Below are 21,100 nucleotides of genomic sequence, written 5' to 3' on the forward strand. Positions count from 1 at the left end.
CTGTGCATCAAAAATCACATCCAAATTACAGACCTGAGCAGAAGGAGATATTTGAGTATTGTTTAAAATTACTGAACTTATTAATATTAGAGGCAAATAATAAAATGTCAGTTTCAGAAAGTTGTGTTTCACCCATGCATTTATTTCCAGCGGACAGGCAGAAAGAGTTAAAGAGGAAGAAGTGGAATCAGACCTGAGTGATGATATAAATCTGGACATTAACAATGATAGATCAGGCCATACTTCTGAATAATGATGGAAATATACACACTTTATGACTGCAGAAACACATTATGCACACTGAAACACACTGGTCACGACCATGAAACAAAACTTTTCACACACTTAAAAATAAAGTAATTGGTGATCATTTCAAAAGGTTACTTATGACACACCCTCTGGATATTTTCCATGTCTGGAAAAAAACCGTGATTAAACGGGTTAAGGGAGCTTTTTATTGGCGACGCCACAAGAAAATAATGTTTGTCTCCCACCAAGAAATGGCGAATAAAATATCAATACGTTATAATTAAAAATCGCTTACCGGGCAAAAGCAAAACACACTTGAGAAAAACACCAAACATAATGTCCCACCACGGTTTCGGAAAGAAGTCTGGACTGAGAGGAAACAACAATGTACTTCTCTGTTAACTTATGTGGATGTGAAAGCGAACTCCCATTTGCAGAAACCGTGCAAAACATCAATAGAAAAAACAGCTTGCGTCATTTTTGCCAACGATGTGATGTTCGACGCCGAGCCACCTAAACGTGTCACACACACACACAAAAACAACACTGGACTATTTTCGTTGTTTATACTCCGCCTTCGCCTGACCTTACTGAAAAGTGACTCACTCCTGCCGTGCATTCCAGCCATAGACAGTAAAAGAAATGAGACAGGGGTAGCTGCAGCCTGGAGCAATGGGCGTGTCGAAAGACAGGGGCGTGCCAAAAGGTAGGGGCGTGGCAAAAGTTTTCTCATAGATACAGTCGGCATCTTGTCATAGTTGGGGGCGTGGTGAGGGCGGAGCCGGCGTGGGGAAAACCACTGCGAACATCGTGTATTTGAATGACAAAGATGCACATATTGAGCACTCATTCCCAGAGACACGTAGAACAATTGTAGTCTCTTTTAACTTTAAAGGGTAACTAAACCCCTGGTCAGAGCCTGACTCCACCCACTGACAATATTTGAAAAATGCTGAAAGTGGGCAGATTACAGCGGAGATAGAGGGGACGTGTAGTGGACAACAGGCAAGATGACTTCCCCTCTCTATACCACATGGACAAGTTTCAATTCAGGTCACTGTCTGTGAGCCAGAAACAGGAAAAACAAGTAAGAAAAAGATGCCTGCATACTTTACAAACACATGAGAGTTCATGGGTGTTATTTGTTCAGCATAATGTCTTAGTTAATGTGGATTTGGTTTAAAAGGTTAATTATGCCCAGGAAAAACAAAGAAACATATAAAACAAAAACTTAAACAATTTTCTAACTGTGAACCTAACCTATGCAGATAACCCTCACAGTAACCCTCACACAACATCAGTCAATAACAACACTGAATCCGTAAGGTGCCGATTTGCCCCCCTACTCAGGAAGAATGATATTTTATTTTACTTTTTTTCTTGAGGCAAAGAAACTCCCTCACTCCGTTAGAAGGGTAAAACAAGGAAGTTATGCAGGAGGATTTTTGAAAACATCCCTAGCATCAGAGCAATCACGTCACACGTTCATTTATATTTCCATTTGAAAACATGCAACTACAGTAACGTTGAACTTAATCATTTTTATATATTAATCGTGCATTTTACTTTATTGTCCATTCATGGTATTCATTTAGTAGTTGTTAGTTGCTCTTGTACATCTTTTTGTTCATGAAAACCCTTTTGTGCCTTGTGTTGATACATTAAGAGGCTTCACAAGTTGATGATATCTCACAAACACTTCAGCTTGATCAGATGAGAATCTCTTACTTACAGAATGTGTTTTTTTTTTCTTTTACATAATATAGGCCTACTTTGTGTTTTAATTTTGATTATCCGTTGCATATTCAAATGTTACATTGTAAACTGAAATGAAAATTGAATAATCAACTGTCAGACCAGCCTTGCACGACTAATAAGAGAGATTGTAACTAATGTCTTACCAGGCACGAAGAATAGACACAATATGAGCAAAACAGAGACCTTCTTTTTCTTCATTCTTGATAGTTAAGTTCTTTCGGCGCCAAATTACACGAAAGCTTGGGTCAAAAACAACTGGATTCGTTTTTGTTGGTGATGTGCATCTTAAAAATTTCTAGAAGATGCCTTACAGTAATATCATGCGAGAAAAGAGTTGTGTAGAGGAACTGAGTTACATGAGAAAAATGTATAAAAAGAGAAAAAAGTGTCTATTTGTGTTATAAGACCTAAACAAAATTGCAAAATGCAAAACAAAACACACACACATATACATATATATATATATATATATATATATAAAATCAACTTTTATATCAAATTTAAAACACAACTAATTTAGACATATGGCTTAAATGTTATATACATTTTGGATTAAAACCTTAGTAGTAAAATATTTATTTTATTTAAAATAAGAAACAGTACATTACATGTTCTTTAAAGTAAATTTAAACTTCTATAACTTTTTTTTTTTTTCAAATGATTCACTTTTGCAATAATCTGCTGATTGTTTTCTTTAAATAGACCAACCTTAGGTCTGTATTCAAAAGTGTTTATGAATTATAACAGTTTAAGTTTGATTAGTGCCCTTTCATTTCTATCTTCAGAAAGTGGGGGGGTAACAGTTAGCACTTTTATTTTTTATTTTTGTTTACCTTGGCTGATGCAAAGTTAAGGAAAAGGCATATTTTTCCCTTTTGACAAAGTAGAAGCTCTTTATTAAACACAGATATATAACAACATTTGAACAGCTCACTAAAAACACTGAAACATTTTTACTGGTGAAACTAAAACCTCAATGTCTAGTTCCAACCAGTTCTTACTGGTTTATGTAACAGGCTTTTGTGAGGAGTTTAGCAAGAAAAACATTTAGAGAAACCATTTACATGAAAAAATGTATAATTGAAGTGCATAAATCCTATCAAGGGCGTTAACATATTTACAGTGAGTCTCAAACTAAAGACTAATTCACAAAAGATTTCCCAAACATACAGGCAAATATAGGCAAATCACCTCTATCTCACAGTACCAGACCTATCAATCTTGGAAATATTTTTGAGTGTGTGTTAATTAAATTCACTTTTATTAAAACTCCAGTACACTTCTGTATAGGGATGGGCAATATTAGTAAAAATGCACAATTACAATGCAGATTACGCCAAAGACACATTACAGTATTAAACAGGGAAATAGTGTGTCGAAATAGTATGTTGTTCTCCTCTGGCCAGACGAAACCATAGTGTTGCTTTAATGATGTGTGTACAGAATAAGAGGACTAAAAAAGTACTTTTGCAATCTCTAGTATCTCTGTCTAATGATCAAGTCTGACAAGATTTTGATTGTGAGATCCGTGTACACAGCTGGTGCCAGACACTGGACACAAATTACCCGAAAGCTTGGGTCAAAAACAACTGGATTCGTTTTTGTTGGTGATGTGCATCTTAAAAATTTCTAGAAGATGCCTTACAGTAATATCATGCAAGAAAAGAGTTGTGTAGAGGAAAAATTAGAAAATGTTAAATGAGAAAAATGTAAAAAAAGGTATAATTGAAGTGCATAAATCTTATCGAGGGCGTTAACATATTTACAGTGAGTCTCAAACTAAAGACAAATTCACAAGAGAACAGAGAGTTCCCAAACATACAGTATATCTCCCAGTACCAGACCTATCAATCTTGGAAATATTTTTGAGTGTGTGTTAATTAAATTCACTTTTATTAAAACTCCAGTACACTTCTGTATAGGGATGGGCAATATTAGTAAAAATTCAAGATCTCAGTATTTTTTGGCTGGTTTGCGGTATGCAGTAGCCTATATATCTTAGTATTTTGTATTTGGATTAAACAAATAAAGTGAATGTTAGCATGTATGCATAAATTATGTGCCAAAAAAAAAAAAGAGGTTAAAATCACATTACATTGTTACACTGAAAATCTAAAAACAAATATATTTTTAAAGCAGAAGTTAAAGTTACTAAACTAAAAATTAAAATGACCAAAAAGCACAGAGTAAAAATTCAATTTTGATTGCCACATTACACTTTACAGTTAATGCTTTCAAAAAAAAAAAATAAAAATAAACAACATCTGGTTGATTGACCTTCATCTTTTTCTGTTGCTTGTTTTGAAGACTGCGTGTGGACAGAGGTGTAGTTTAGAGAGAAAAATCGTACCAGCGCACTCAAGATCAAAATTCATGAACAGAACTGAGAGACAGATGGAAAAGAAAATCCTCACATGAAACTCAAGCTTTTGGCAGTAAGACTATCTAAAAAAAAGAAGAAGTAAGAATTAAAAGTCAACTGCACATCAAAAATCACATCCAAACTACAGACCTGAGCAGGAGATATTTGAGTATTGTTAAAAAATGACTGAACTTATTAACATTAGAGGCAAATAATAAAATGTCAGTTTTAGAACAATTTAGTTTCAGAAAGTTGTGTTTCACCCATGCATTAATTTCCAGCGAACAGGTAGAAAGAGTTAAAGAGGAAGAAGTGAAATCAGACTGAGTGCTAAAATAAATCTGGACATTAACAATGATAGATCAGGCCATACTTCTGAATAATGATGGAAATATACACACTTTATGACTGCAGAAAAACATTATGCACACTGAAACACACTGGTCACGACCATGAAACAAAACTTTTCACACACTTAAAAATAAAGTAATTGGTGATCATTTCAAAAGGTTACTTATGACACACCCTCTGGATATTTTCCATGTCTGGAAAAAAACCGTGATTAAACGGGTTAAGGGAGCTTTTTATTGGCGACGCCACAAGAAAATAATGTTTGTCTCCCACCAAGAAATGGCGAATAAAATATCAATACGTTATAATTAAAAATCGCTTACCGGGCAAAAGCAAAACACACTTGAGAAAAACACCAAACATAATGTCCCACCACGGTCTCGGAAAGAAGTCTGGACTGAGAGGAAACAACAATGTACTTCTCTGTTAACTTATGTGGATGTGAAAGCAAACTCCCATTTGCAGAAACCGTGCAAAACATCAATAGAAAAAACAGCTTGCGTCATTTTTGCCAGCGATATGATGTATCGAGTTACCCAAACGCGTCACAAAAAAAAAACGACTATTAAAAGGAAATTTCCGTTGTTTATAGCCTTCGCCGTGCACTCCATCCAGCACGTGCACGCGCTTTTCTTCTTCTTCTTTAGCACTTTGTTGTTTCCACACCAGGCACATCACGCCACTTAGTTTTTATTTTCTTACTTTTTTTTTTCTTTTTTTTTTTTTTTACTAAATAATGCCAAGGTAAAAATTAAGTACAAAGAAGTGACATTACAAGCAAAGCACAATTTATACATGTATATTACAAAAATAAATAAATAACACAAAACAAAAGCTTTAAATACGTGAAGTGACATTCAGCCAAGTATGGTGACCCATACTCTGAATTCGTGCTCTGCATTTAACCCTTGTGCGGCCCTCATTTTGGAGTCTTCACGGTCAAAAGTGACGGGACACCTGAAATGTAATGTTTTTACCCCCCAGTAAAATCAATGGAATATATTTTTATTAAATAATATTTTTTTCTTTTGTATTTTGTGAAAATTTAAAGTATTAATTAATATTTATGCAAGCATTATGAACTATTTTTCTAAAAGCAAATAGTATATAATTTATTTTTTCTAATTTTTCAAAATTATTTTTAAATTAATGTTGTATTTCAGATTAAAACAGAGACTAGGCCTTTCAAATAATTTTTTTTTTAAAGAAAAGAGCAAAGAAAAACATGTAAGTGCACAGTGCAACCAGTTATTACCAGAATAGGAATCCATAGAGAGGCTTGTGAATTCCCTTATTGTTTTTAGACATAATTGCTTACTCATATTAAGTAGTGGACTTGAATATATATTAATACATTCTAAAGAGTACTTTTTGTATAGTTTTAGATATTTTTTTGTTATAAAGAATGATTTCATGCATTATTTGCATTAAAGTTTTTGCATTATGATTATAATCAAACCTGAACATAATGTTAGAAAGAGAACACAAGTAAGCATTTAACCTTTTTTTGCTTTAGAATTGAATTTAAAAAATGCTATTCATTCAAATAAAACAGTTTATGTAAACATTTTGCAATGAACATGTTTATTTTTGTAAAATGTCAATGAACTAACAAAAGGAAGGAATAGTAATCAAAAGGAAACATCAATAACAAACAAGCTCAAACAACAGGAATAGTGCAAAGGTCCAAGCCTGAATTTCTAAGTGCACTGACAAACCCAAGAGGCAGCGCTTGCTTCTCATTGTTGTTTTACAGACAGCAGGTCATAGGTGTGTGTGTGTACACGCGCGTGCATGTTCTTTTGTGTGTGTGTGCGTGTGTGTGCGATGATTTAGAGTGTCATACCTTAACTGCTGTTAGATTTTTCTGCATTATTACTAAATTATTGAATGGATTTCACATTCTCAAAACTTTGCTCTGTATTACTGACACAGTAGTTCATAGGTGTTTATGTGTAATTATGTGTGTGTGTGTGTGTGTGTGTGTGTGATCAGATGTGTCAATATCAGACTCTTGATGTTTAATAATGTCATGTCTTCACTACTGTGCTCTTATTTTAAGTTTTGTGATTGATTTGTAGATTGTGTACATAAATATTCTCTGAATTGTTGTGTTTTTGTCCATTTCCCATTCATTTCCTATGGCCGGTCATTTTTGACCGAAGACCTTGAGTGTTACTATTTTTTTTTACGCCCACTTAGACTGTTCGAATCATGCCTTCAATTTTTTTGTGTATTCACATCCCAAATGCCATAAACGTCACCACATTTCATGTCATACCGATGAAGCTGTGATTTTTAAAAATTGAAAATGTAAGATATTCCCACAAGGGTTAACCCATCCAAAGTGCACTCTAACCCGGGGAGCAGCTGGGGGTTCATATTTTTGTATATTAAAGAAGTCGAACAATATGATGATAGTTACATCTTTATTATTTTATTTCCGGTTCACACATTGCTGTATTTCTAGCTGCTTTGTGTTCAGTCATAGAAGGGGAAGTCACAAAAAGACAGATTATAGCCCTCCACAAAGAAACTGAAGTGACAGTAAACAAAATTACTAAGATGCAGCCTACAAAGAAATTAACTGAGAAGAATGGTCCTTCAAGTGCAGTGTCTGAGAAAGAAGGAGAGTTTACTAGATGTGGTTACAGCCACAAGCCGAGGAAGTGTCTGGCATATGGACAAATATGCAATGTATGTCGTAGAAAAAAACACTTCGGCAGGATGTGCAGAAAGCAAAAACAGAAAGACAAAACAATGTTTTTGATAAAGAAAGTTCATGAGATTGAACAAGAGGACACACATAACTGTTTGTGGGTGCCATCGAAGAGAAGAAGACTGGAACCAAAGTAGAGATGCAAGTTAATAAAAGTAACATGCCACAGTACTGAAGAAAGACAAATGGACTGAAACAAAAAAGCACTTTCTTTTGAATTGGATACAGGAGCAGAGTGCAACGTAATCTTGTACAAAGATTTTCAAGTTGTTTCAGGGAAATCTGAGTCACTGTTCAAGTCAAACTGTATGTTAGTTTCCTATTCTGGACACAAGATGGAGCCAAAAGGTACCACAAAACACATCTGCCAGTTTAAAGACAATGAAGCTGAGATTGAGCTCCAAATGACTGAGAAAGACTCATCTGCCATTCTGGGAAGATCAGCATGCACAGAGTTAGGACTTAAGGACTTTCTTAGGTCAAAAGAATCGAAACACAGACATCCTGAAGGAGTTTGATGATGTGTTCAACGGTTTGGGGTGCATACCAGGTGTGCATCACATCTGAATTGATCCATGGCACCTGTTATATATTCACCCAGAAAAGTCCTGATAGCAATAAAAGACTAAATAAAGTCAGAACTCAACAGAATGGAAATCGAGAAACAAACAAAACCAACAGATTGGTTCAATGTTGACTGTTGTAAAACCGAACAAACTTTGCATTTACCCAAAAGACTTAAAGCCATAAAAAGAGGACACTTTCCACTCAAGACAGTTGAAGAATTCATGAGTGAAATGCCAAAAGCAAAAGCTTTCTCAGTGTTAGATGCTAACCATGGATTTTGGGAAATCCAGTTAGATGAAGAAAGTTCCAAAGAGCTGATAACACCTGAGTTCGTTTAATTTTGTCTTTCTTTGCCACAAAAACAGCGTTTTAAAATACACCATTACAGCAGCAAGAGACAAGCAAACACGAGAAGTAACTGGACCAAGATCCCAAATAAACCAAACACTGATCACCACAATGGTGACTTCAAATGAATCAAGTATCAACATTTAAACCTCTGTTAATTCTCAATAAGAGCTTCTCTAGATGTCTGACAGAAATAAAGTCACAGAACCTTGTAAGGAGGATCTGTGAATGTCTATATCGGACGTACAGAAGACATAAAAAACATTTTTAAAAAAGACCTCATAAAAACTTTCATTCTGTCTCCTCAGTGGACGTCTTTTCAACGTCTGCAAAGACATAAAACGACGTCCACTGGATGTAACTTTGCCCAGTGGATTAGGTTGATGTTAAAATATGCAATACAGTAATTTTCACGTAATAGTTCCTTTAAAAACAAACAAAAAATTTTAAATACATGTGACTTCATGCCACAAGACTGCTAACGTATGAAGGTATAATTAACACTGGATTTATTTAACATGCATTATGTACCATGTGTTGAGTTCAGTGTAAAATGCATAGAGTAAAGAAGTTAATATACAAGACTTGGTATGTCCTTGTGCTTTGGACACAAACTTTCAATAATAAAAAATGTCTGTAGTTTATAAACTCCAGCATCTGTACTTCTAATGTCTGTGATGGTCAGATCACCTTCAGCCTGTCTCTGAATCTCTCACCACACTGAACATCTGTACAGATCTTACCAAAATCTCCTTTGATTTAAGTGTCATTAAAATACCATTTCATTCTGTCTCGTCGGTTTACTGTATCATCAGTGTGTAGAGTGACTGAATCTCCTTCCATCACAAACACTGACTGTCCATCTGTATCAACACCAGACGCTCCTGAAGATGGAATGAACAGATTATTATATTCAAAGATAAAAATAATATTAATGATTCTATCTTAATGCACATTTAAAAAATGTTATCTACTCTGAAATGGTTGGTTTCAGTACATTGTGTTAAGTCCATGTTAACATAAATCTGTGACCAGTTGCATTAAAATAGCCACTTAAGTCTTAAGAACTAATGTTAAGTCTTAAGAACTGGTCTCTTAGATGCATCAGTTATAGCAAATGCACTTTGACTGTAAAAGCTAGAAAAGGGAATTTCCATTTAGAAGAACCAAATGTTGCTCAACCAGTCTAAACAGTGAGCCTTAACCTTTGATTATTATAATGTTACTTAAGCTACATGTACATTCATATAAAGCTACTATTAGATAGAATATATGTGGATCAGCTTTTCTATAGAAGTGGACATGACCTCTGATTAGAATCAAGTTAAGTCCTCATTATTTGTATACGCTTTTTACAATGCAGATTACGCCAAAGACACTTTACAGTATTAAACAGGGAAACAGTGTGTTGAAATAGTATGTTGTTCTCCTCTTGCCTGACGAAACCATAGTGTTGCTTTAATGACGTGTGTACAGAATAAGAGGACAAAAAAAAAGTACTTTTGCAATCTCTAGTATCTCTGTCTAATGATCAAGTCTGACAAGTTTTTGATTGTGAGATCCCTGTACACAGCTGGTGTGAGACACTGGAATCTGTTCTAACGCAGTTATTCTCTAAGTGTGGTGAATTAAATATAAGTAAATAATATATATATATATTTTTTTTTGCATTTACAGTACAGTACAGTTTTTATTTAACGTTTCAACACTTTTTAATGTAATCACTATTTAAATTTTTATTCACCTGTTTGTATGCACTGTGCAGTGTTAATGTTCAAATTGTGTATTAACAATTTTAAAGTGTCTGACAACAATAAATATACTTATTAGGAATACACCTGCCTCATTTTTTAACTGTGCAGAGCTGTAGCTGTTAGGCCTACTATACTACTGTAGTTTAATATTGGTCATTTTGGTGGTAAATTGGACAGCCAAATATTTTCTCAGGTGGTATAAAAGGTTTAAGAACCACTGTTCTAAGCATTGTGAGAAAAGCATTCTTAAAGCTGAACAGCACAGTTAATTATATATAATTAATAATAAATAAATTGTTTCTGTTATTGTTAATCAACACTAGAAACATTTATGAACATTATTATTTGGATGAATTTATAATATGTATTCATAACATATATTCCCTCATGTTATGAACACGTAAAAATGTGCACTCATACAATCATGCATTGACTATTGCATGTTTTCATTTATCTTTAGACCTCTGATAATTAGATCTATTATTACCCCTTTAAAGGGATGGAAAATTAATTTATTGATATTTTGCACTACAATAGAACTGAAATATTATTATTTTTTTATCTATTTTTATTATTATTCAAAATTGCATTTAAATGCATCAAGTTGCTTTTAGTTGTGTTGCTTTCTATGCAGGATCAGAAATTTCAGGATTTTATCAAAAATATTTTAATTAGTGTTCTGAAGATGAACAAAGGTCTTAAAGGTTTGGAACGACATGAGGGTGAGTAATTAAAGACAGAATTTTCATTTTTGGGTGAACTATCCCTTTAGTGTTATGCTGGATATGAAGACGAGATGAGATGGATCCAAATGCAAGCAGATTTTAATAACACGACTGAAAAACAAACAAGGTAAAACACAGACCAGGAGTTTACACAAGGAAAAAAACGACTGAAAAATGAATAAAGGAAACACCAATGCTATCTCACGACAAATATGTATGTATATTATTACAAGGTGGCTAATTTGTACGAATTTGTACGGATTTTGCATGATTTGTCTAGACCCCAGTTTGGGGTTGGTTTAGGTCATTCGTACAAATTGTGCAACTCTTACGTATGATTTAGCACAAATCATATGAATTTGTACGAATGAGGTTGTAAAAAAAATCCTACGAATTAGCCACTTTATAAAATATGTATGAATTGCCGTGAGATCAGGCTGCAAACACAGGGGTATATATAGGCTTAAGACCCGACTCTGAAATAGGAGATAATTTAGCTCCCCCAAATGGTGTTCCAAGATTTTTACAAAATTAAAATTTTGTCATCACACACACACACACACAGACACACGCGCACACACAGACACACGCGCGCACACACACACACGCACGCACGCACACTCACACACACACACACACTAGTGTAGTGGACAACAGGCAAGATGACTTCCCCTCTCTAAGTTTCAATGCAGGTCACTGTCTGTGAGTCAGAAACAGGAAAGACAAGTAAGAAAAAGATGCCTGCGTACTTTACAAACATATGAGAGTTCATGGGTGCTATTTGTTCAGCATAATGTGTGGGTTAATGTGGATTTGGTTTAAAAGGTTAATTATGTCCAGGAAAAACAAAGAAACATATAAAACAAAAACTTAAACAATTATCTAACTGTGAACCTAACCTATGCAGATAACCCTCACACAACATCAACCAATGAAAGCACTGAATCCGTAAGGTGCCGATTTGCCCCCCTACTCAGGAAGAATGATTTTTTATTTTACTTTTTTTCTTGAGGCAAACAAACTCCCTCACTCCGTTTGAAGGGTAAAACAAGGAAGTTATGCAGTTATTTTGAAAACATCCCTAGCAAAAGAGCAATCACGTCCCACGTTCATTTATACTTCCGTTTGAAAACATGCAACTACAGTAACATTGAACTTAATCATTTTTATATATTAATCGTGCATTTTACTTTCTTATCCGTTCATGGTATTCATTTAGTAGTTGTTAGTTGCTCTTGTACATCTTTTTGTTTATGAAAACCCTTTTGTATCTTGTGTTGATACATTAAGAGGCTTCACAAGTTGATGATATCTCACAAACACTTCAGCTTGATCAGATGAGAATCTCTTACTTACAGAATGTTTTTTTTTTTTACATAATATAGGCCTACTTTGAGTTTTAATTTTGATTATACGTTGCATATTCAAATGTTACATTGTAAACTGAAATGAAAATTGAATAATCACCTTTCAGACCAGCCTTGCACGACTAATAAGAGAGATTGTAACTAATGTCTTACCAGGCACGAAGAATAGACACAATATGAGCAAAACAGAGACCTTCTTTTTCTTCATAGTAGTTCTTGATAGTTAAGTTCTTTCGGCGTCAAATTACACGAAAGCTTGGGTCAAAAACAACTGGATTCGTTTTTGTTGGTGATGTGCATCTTAAAAATTTCTAGAAGATGCCTTACAGTAATATCATGCAAGAAAATAGTTGTGTAGAGGAACTGTGTTAAATGAGAAAAACGTATTAAAAGAGAAAAAAGGTGTCTATTTGTGTTATAAGACCTAAACATATATATATATATATATATATATATATATATATATATATATATATATATATATATATATATATATATATATATATATATATATAAATCAACTTTTATATCAAATTTAAAACACAACTAATTTAGACATATGGCTTTAATGTTATATACATTTCGGATTAAAACCTTACTAGTAAAATATTTATTTTATTTAAAATAAGAAACAATACAGTACATTTTCTTTAAAGTAAATTTTAACTTCTGTAACTTTTTTATACATACATTTTTTCCAAATGGTTCACTTTTGCAATAATCTGCTGATTGTTTTCTTTAAATAGACTAACCTTAGGTCTGTTTTCAAAAGTGTTTATGAATTATAACAATTTAAGTTTGATTAGTGCCCTTTCATGTCTATCTTCAGAAAGTTGGGGGGTGACAGTTAGCACTTTTATTTAATTTATTTTTTACTTTGGCTGATGCAAAGTTAAGGAAAGGCACATATTTCTCTTTTGACAAAGTAGAAGCTCTTTATTAAACACATATGGAACAACATTTGAACAGCTCAATAAAAACACTGAAACATTTGTGTTGGTGAAACTAAAACCTCAATGTCTAGTTCCAACCAGTTCTTACTGGATTATGTTACAGGCTTTTGTGAGGAGTTTGGCAAGAAAAACATAAGGAGAAAAACATTTACATAAAAAAAAAGTGTATAATTGAAGTGCATAAATCCTATCGAGGGCGTTCAACATATTTACAGTGAGTCTCAAACAAAAGACAAATTCACAAGAGAAGAGTTCCCAAAAATACAGTATAGGCAAATCATCTCTATCTCACAGTACCAGACCTATCAATATTTTTGAGTGTGTGTTAATTAAATACACTTTAATTAAAACTTAATTAAGACTTCTGTATAGGGATGGGTGATATGAGCAAAAAATCATCATCTCAGTATTTTTTGGCTGGTTTGCGGTATTTGGTAGCCTATATATCTTAGTATTTTGGATTTGCATTAAAGGAGGGGTGAAATGCTATTTCATGCATACTGAGTTTTTTACACTGTTAAAGAGTTGGATTCCCATGCTAAACATGGACAAAGTTTCAAAAATTAAGTTGTACGTTTGAAGGAGTATTTCCGGTTTGTCACAAGTTTCTGAAAGTTTTTTTCGAGTATGGCTCTGTGTGACATTAGATGGAGCGGAATTTCCTTATATGGGTCCTAAGGGCACTTCTCCCGGAAGAGCGCACGCTCCCATAGAGCAGAGCAGATACATTCACTGATCAGAACGAGAGCGTCGCGAAATGTCACAAAAGAAGTGTGTTTTTGGTTGCCAGGGCAAGACAACCCTGCACAGATTACCAAAAAAACAGCATTAAGAGACCAGTGGATGGAGTTTATTTCTACAGAGCATCAACGGAGTTGTGCAAGTGTTTTTGTTTGTTCCCTGCATTTCGAAGATGCTTGTTTTACAAACAAGGCCCAGTTTGACGCCGGATTTGCATACATGCGATGTTGTCATCAAACTGCACTTTCCATGTGTACAGCTTAAAAAAAAACAAAAAAATAAACGACATAAAGTGGAACTTAGTAATTTTCCAAAACCGCTAAGCAAATATATACAGTTTCAGTACATACCACATAGAGACGTCGTTGCTGATGCTGCTCTTGTTAAATTTCAGCCTCTGGATCTGATTCTGGATCATAAATATACGCTGAATCTGACTGTTAGCCATGGTTTGTTTTGGATGATGTTTTTTTCCTCACGGTAATGTCACAGCTTCCAAACGCTCTCAACGCAAAAGCCTACTCACGCTCGTGATTCTTTAGCTCCGCCCACACGTCAAGCCTCCAGCAGCTCGTGTTTTTCCGGGAAAAATCGGTACAGACTATTTTTCTCTTATGAATATAATAAAACTAAAGACTTTTTGGAGTTATGAAGGATGCAGTACTACTCTATAGGTACTCAAGATTAACAGGATATTGAGTGAAAATGAGCATTTCACCCCCCCCCCCCCCCCTTAAACAAAGTGAATTATGTGCAAAAAAAAAAAAAGGATAAAATCACATTGCATTACACTGAAATCTAAAAACAAAAATAATTTTAAAGCAGAAGTTAAAGTTACTAAACTAAAAATTAAAATAACCAAAAAGCAGAGTAAAAATGCTATTTTGATAAAAAAAAAAAAAAAAAAAAAAAAAACCTTCTGGTTGGTTGACCTTCATCTTTTTCTGTTGCTTGTTCTGAATACTGCGTGTGGACAGAGGCGTAGTTTAGAGAGACAAATCGTACCAGCGCACTCGAGATCAAAATTCATGAACAGAACTGACAGATGGAAAAGAACATCCTCACATGAAATTCAAGCTTTTGGCAGTAAGACTATCTAAACAGCACCTCATGAAATATCAATACAACATTTCAGGTGAGATTAATGTAACAGTACACAGTAATGTAACCAGTAATGGCATCTATAGTATGTGAAGTGCACTTGTGTCTTACAGTACGAGGCCTTGTGAAGTCAAATACATTTCCTTGTCATAATGGCCGTCTTGGCAAGGTATTCATGTAATCAGTCAGTGAAAGACGATGTAAACTGATGGAACAAAACAACTGACACTTTAAGGACATCAGTGCAAATGCACTGTCAGAAATAGGGGTACAGTAGGAGTCCATATCTGTCCCCCAAGGTACAATCTACACTAACGTACCCCATAGGGTTTATTATTGGACCTCAAGGTACATGTATGTACCTTTTTGAGGGTCAAAAGGGTACATATATGTTCCCAAACATTAAAAGGTACATATATGTACCGTTTCTTTTAAAGGTTAAGGTACAATTTGTAGAGCCAGCCCTGATTGACTGCTTGAATCTCAATTTAAAAGAACGTCCGGTTTCTTCTGTTTCTTTCTTTTGGCGGAGACGAAGTCATAGCACAGTTACACATGGTTCTTACCAGATTTGGGTAGTCCAGGAGCCAAAAAGTAAAAGTCCTGCCATATTTTTGCTCCACCCATGAACTGGGTGATTTCATCAGAGGAGGAAACAAGTCATTCCTTCCAAGTCACAAACGAGTCTTGAGTCAAATCCCAAGTCTTCTTGAAAAAAAAAAGGACTATGCTGAAACCAGGAGATGAAATTGATTTTCAGGCAAATTACACTCACTCAGTAGATGATCATTTCTATGTTATAGTTAGACATTGTTTTTAAAATGAAAAGAATTTAGTAAATTCTGATTTTTATTCAGCGTGTGTCTTAATATACCCTTTTTTCCACCCTTTTTGAAGGGTGAATTTTTGTACTGTTAAATAAAGGTACAAAATTGTCACCACAGGTACAAAACTGGTCTCTTAAGGTACAAATCACAAGGGTACAAATTTGTACCCTATGCCAAGGGTACAAAAGCTGTACCCTTGAGGGTACAGCACCAGTGACAAGCTATTGTACCCCTAAAGGTACAATTATGTACTTTATTTTCTGAGAGTGAAGCATTACGATGCAAATCACAAAAACTATTTGTTCACTGCTCTTGATCACTATTGCAGTTTAAATAAACCTCTAAATACTGAAATCCTCAAGCACTCCCTGTTCTTCTGCTGCTAATGTGCTGCTTCGTTTCTTTATTGCTGGTTTCCTGCTTAACTGTCTTTTTGGAAGCAATGTTTATGTAACTGAAACTAAACGTGGACTACTGTTTGAGTGAGTTTGATTCAATTTTCTCATTTACCATCGTCTCTTCAGTCGACCCTTCAAGAAAAATAAAATAATAAATAACACTACGGTGGTATTTCAGTGGCAGTCTCAGTCTTTTCACAGGACGCTCCATTAGCAGCAGCCTCAGTCTTACTAACGGATGAGTTTTTAATATGATTCTCCTGTAAGAAAACACAGAAGGTAAGAGAAATTAACAGGATTGATGATTACACAAACACAAAAATAAAAATCTTAGAATTGTGTTTTTAAGTAATTAATGTATATTTGGTTTATTACCTGAACTTTATTTGGCTCCGCCCCACTTCCTGTTTGAACAATAATAGCAAACTCAGATACACAGAAAGACGACATACAATGAAAATACATATTTTCACATCTTGCACACACAATGGCTCTATTAGTTAATCTTTTTCAATCAGCCGTATGAAATACCTTTAAGATAGTACTTTACACCAGCAGCTGCAGCCACGAGCAGAATAACTAGAGCAGCACATATTCCTGCTACAAGAGACGGACCTGAACCTGAAATGATAAAGAGAGACAGTCGTATCAGTTTAACTTGATGTTTCTGTCTGATATTTACACCTTTTTGCTTTGTTCATCAGTTGTGTGGTATGGATTTAATTGACAAATGTTGGTTTCTGAGTTACAGGAACTAAAACAATATCAAAGCACTCAACAGGAAATATCAATGATTACAGGAAACTTTTTTCCATTGTGCATTTAGTGCATTGTGCAGGTTAATAAAATTTATTGAAATGTTACTCAAAACAGTCCTCACTGAAAGGCATTTGATTTAATTTGCACTGAATGACACTCACCAGTGACAGTAAGACTGAAACTCCTGCTCCTCCTAATACTGAAGCTGCTGCTGCTGCTGATGATCTGTAGTTTATATTCTCCAGAGTCTGTGGTTCTAGTGTTTGTGATGGTCAGAGATCCAGTCTGATTAACCTTCAGTCTGTCTCTGAATCTCTCATTACCTTTATCACACTGAACATCTGTGCAGGTCTTATTGGGTTCTCCATTGATTTCAGCGATGAGGACGTCATTAAAAAGCCACATGATCAAAACATTTGTGTTGTTCATGACACCAGGATCTAAAGTGACAGATTCTCCCTCCTTCACTGTCTTTATTTCTTCTTGATCAACGGCAGGAACATCTGAAACACAAACCAACAGATGATGGAGGAACATTTTGCTGAAAACAACAAACTACACGAGAGAGTGTGAGTTTTATTTAACTGAAGAAAAGAACCGCCTTTTTCAGTTTCGGTCAAATACTGTGCTGTAAACATGTTTTAAGTTGCCAGTGTTGACAAGTGACCACTGATGATCCATGACTAGTTGCACATCAAGTGGTTATTTTCCTCTACATTGTACATTAAAACTGTGCAATACACACCTAACTGTTGATATCCCTCACATAATTCATTCACAGTTTTTGTTTCTAAGCTGTTAGGTGTCACCGCTATAATAAACACAATTGATTTGAAACATACATTGCCTGCTTTTAAATGTGAAATGACTCACTATGAAACGAAACACTGAAGATCTTGTCACTGACGCTGCCGGTGTTGATGATCTTTAGTTGATATTCTCCAGAGTCTGTGTTTGTGATGTCTGTGATGGTCAGAGATCCAGTCTGATGATCCAGCTTCAGTCTGTCTCTGAATCTCTCAGGACACTTAGCATCTTCACAGATCTTACTCTGATCTCCACTGATCTGAGCGATACGATCATTATTAAAAAACCACCTCATTCTGTCTTGATTTATTTTGATGCCAGTGTTTAGCGTGACTGAATCTCCCTCCATCACTGACACTTTCTCTGAATCAACACCAGATGAACCTGAAGAAGAAACGAGCAAATAATTATAAATCATGTCTGGGACAAAATTATACAACAGGAAAGTGCTGTGAAAATGTTTATCTACAGATCATAAAGATTGGGAGAAATATGTCTGGATTTATAATGTAACGCATGCAAACAAACAGCAGAAGAACATCACTGAATCACATTCACTCTTCAGATAAACAGACTTGACTTGCCGATGTTCATAGACCACTGATGATATTCATTTAAAGAAATAGGAAAATAACAATGTTATTTATAACTATATTATGACTCAATACCATTTCATTTATTAATTCAAAATAAGATAAAATACATTCTGTCAGTCCAAGTATTAAAGATATCAGCATCTTTGATTTTGCAGGCATTTTGCAGACCTCACCCGTTCATATCAACAATAAAGACTATTTCTGAGATATACTGAATTAGATTTTAATGTTTTTTTTCAGACATATTTATGTATTACTATCAATCTGTGTGAAAGAACATTCAGATCTATTTTAGAGAGCCACGACCGAGGCTGTTTTTATGTTTGTCAAACCCTGTCACACCTACGTTTGGGACTATTTTTCCCAAATCAAAATGTGTAACGAAGTTAAATAAAATATTACTTGAAACTGTACAGACTATATACTTAGCATTCAAAACAAAATATTATTACTCTTCTTATTTCTCTAATGTTAATCTTAAATATGAACCCATTCAATCCCACCGTAAAGAAGGTTTTCATTTATAAAGCACTAAAAATCTTTGACTGATGTTTAAGTGCATTTCCTGCAAATATGGGAAAACAATAAACATAAGGGTCTCAATTAAATATGTGCAGTTTCACATGATTAGTGCAAAATGTCACTTAACAAGAGTAGTTTATTTCCTGTTTGCACCACGAGAAGATGAAGACTGCATCACAGCTCCAAAACAAAAGTCTAGTAAAGTATGTTAACAAAGATATGACAAAGATCTTATGGTCCACATTATCTTTAAGGTGTCTAGTATTAAAATAGTTGAATTCACATATATTCACTTTTGTTGAGTGTGTGTTATTGAATGAGTTGATGGTCACAATAGTGAACGGTGGGATAACAGTGAGCTTAGATATATTACTGGGGTAATGTGATCGTGTGAGGATGTAGAAGTCAAAATCCACGCAGCTGAGTTTTGAATATATTGTAGTCTCTTAACACAACTGCAATCAAGCTTTGATGTGATGAAGGCATGAATAAGCCTCTCAGCATCAGGCCTAGAAAGAAAGTAGCCTAACTTTAGTAAATGTAGTAAAACATCAAAAATCACACCCATATCCCAGATCTGAGCAGGATTTGGGTATTGTTAAAAATGACTGAACTTATTAACATTAGAGCCAATTAATAAAATGTCAGATTTAAAAACTATTTAGTTTCAGAAAGTTGTGTTTCACCCATGCATTAATTTCCAGCAAACAGGCAGAAAGAGTAAAAGAGGAAGAAGTGAAATCAGACTGAGTGCTCATATAAATCTGGACATTAACAGTGATAGCTCAAGCCATACTTCTGAATAATGATGGAAATATACACACTTTATGACTGCAGAAACACATTATCCCACCGGTCACGATCATAAAACACTTTTTTTTTGAAACACTTAAAAAAAAAGATAAAATAAAATTAAATAATTGTTGATCATTTCAAAGGGTTAATTATGACACATCATCTGCATATTTTTTTTTCATGTCTGAAAAAAAAAACCGTGATTAAACGGGTTAAGGGAGATTTTTTATTAGCGACGCCACTAGAAAAAGCTGTTTGTTTCCCCATCGAGAAATGGCGAATAAAAGAACTGATAATAAAATAACTGATTTTTATAATTAAAAATCGCTTACATTGCAAAAGCAAAACAAACGTGAGAATAACACCAAACATAATGTCCCACCACGGTTTCGAAAAGAAGTCTGGACTGAGCGGAATTTTTTTTTTACTTTTCTCTTCCAAGTGGAAGTGAACTCCCATTTGCAGAAACCGTGGAAAACATCAATAGAAAACAGCTTGTGTCATTTTTCTAGCGATGTGATTGATGTTCGACGCCTAGCCATCGACAAAAAACAAAAGGAAACTAGCGCCGTGTTTGCTTCGCCTTCGCCTTGCCTAACTGAAAAGTGGCTGCGTCCGAAATGGCATACTTCCCTGTTATAGTATGGAAAAAGCAGTAGTCGTCACGTGTTAACTGGGTAAAGGGGTGCGTTCGACTTGAAGCAGGGCTACAGAGAGACTTAGGTCTCTGCAGAGCAAAAGTGGGCGTTTATCACCATATGACTGCAGAGACCTATACTTGGCTACAGTACAGTAAAATAATGCTGGGTTATTTCAACCCAACTTTAGGTCAATTATGGACTTACACAACTGTTGTGTTATATTTGTACATAAAATTTTTAACCCAAAAGTTGGGTTAGTCCAAATTTGACCCACATTTGATGGTTTTATTCTGAACTCCAGGTAAACAGAATCCAGGGTTATCTTGCTTCACATTTCACAATGTTCATCATTATAAAAGTTCAGCGAGTTACAGATGCTCAAACAAAAACTGTGTAACAGACCGCCAGATTGTGTGGCTTTAGCAGCTATGGAACCAGAGACCTGTTCTGCCTTTTATGAGGTGATAGTTACATTTCGAGGGAAGGGTCCATAGACACTTTGGTTATGTTGGCATTATATATATTATTTATTAAATATAACAAATAGCTGTGTGTCTGATTGGTCCAAATAGGCCTACTACATGTTTAAAGTTAACTTAATAAAGATAAAATATTTCCCTTTATGTGCACACAAATACATTACACCAAACAATTTGGATTCCCTCCACATTTGCTGTAAAATACTTGAACAGCTGTATGAGAGATGTTATTAGCAAACTTTTACAAGTAAATGATTTTGTAAAATTTCCACCCACTGTGC

The 21,100-nt window shown here is 34.7% G+C and overlaps 1 protein-coding gene across 10 annotated transcripts in view; it reads right to left on the reverse strand.

The window, feature by feature from the left end:
* Positions 1 to 20,361, reverse strand: part of LOC127987205 (uncharacterized) — a 48,021-nt gene extending 27,660 nt beyond the window's left edge. For 2 of the 10 annotated variants that reach the window (XM_052589470.1, XM_052589473.1), the window contains exon 1: positions 5,044 to 5,332. In XM_052589470.1, coding sequence (XP_052445430.1) covers positions 5,044 to 5,083 — 40 coding nt within the window. In that variant the 5' untranslated portion in view covers positions 5,084 to 5,332. Of the gene's footprint in view, positions 1 to 544; positions 2,178 to 5,043; positions 5,333 to 16,161; positions 16,481 to 16,595; positions 16,625 to 16,751; positions 16,842 to 17,140; positions 17,483 to 17,852; positions 18,383 to 18,550; positions 18,701 to 20,031 lie in introns of those variants that run through there. The other 8 variants (XR_008161101.1, XM_052589476.1, XM_052589468.1 and 5 more) reach the window with 8 other exon arrangements.
* Positions 20,362 to 21,100: the final 739 nt, after the last annotated feature.

This window comes from Carassius gibelio, chromosome B22 (genome assembly GCF_023724105.1).
Source record: "Carassius gibelio isolate Cgi1373 ecotype wild population from Czech Republic chromosome B22, carGib1.2-hapl.c, whole genome shotgun sequence".
NCBI classification, from domain to species: Eukaryota; Metazoa; Chordata; class Actinopteri; order Cypriniformes; family Cyprinidae; genus Carassius; species Carassius gibelio.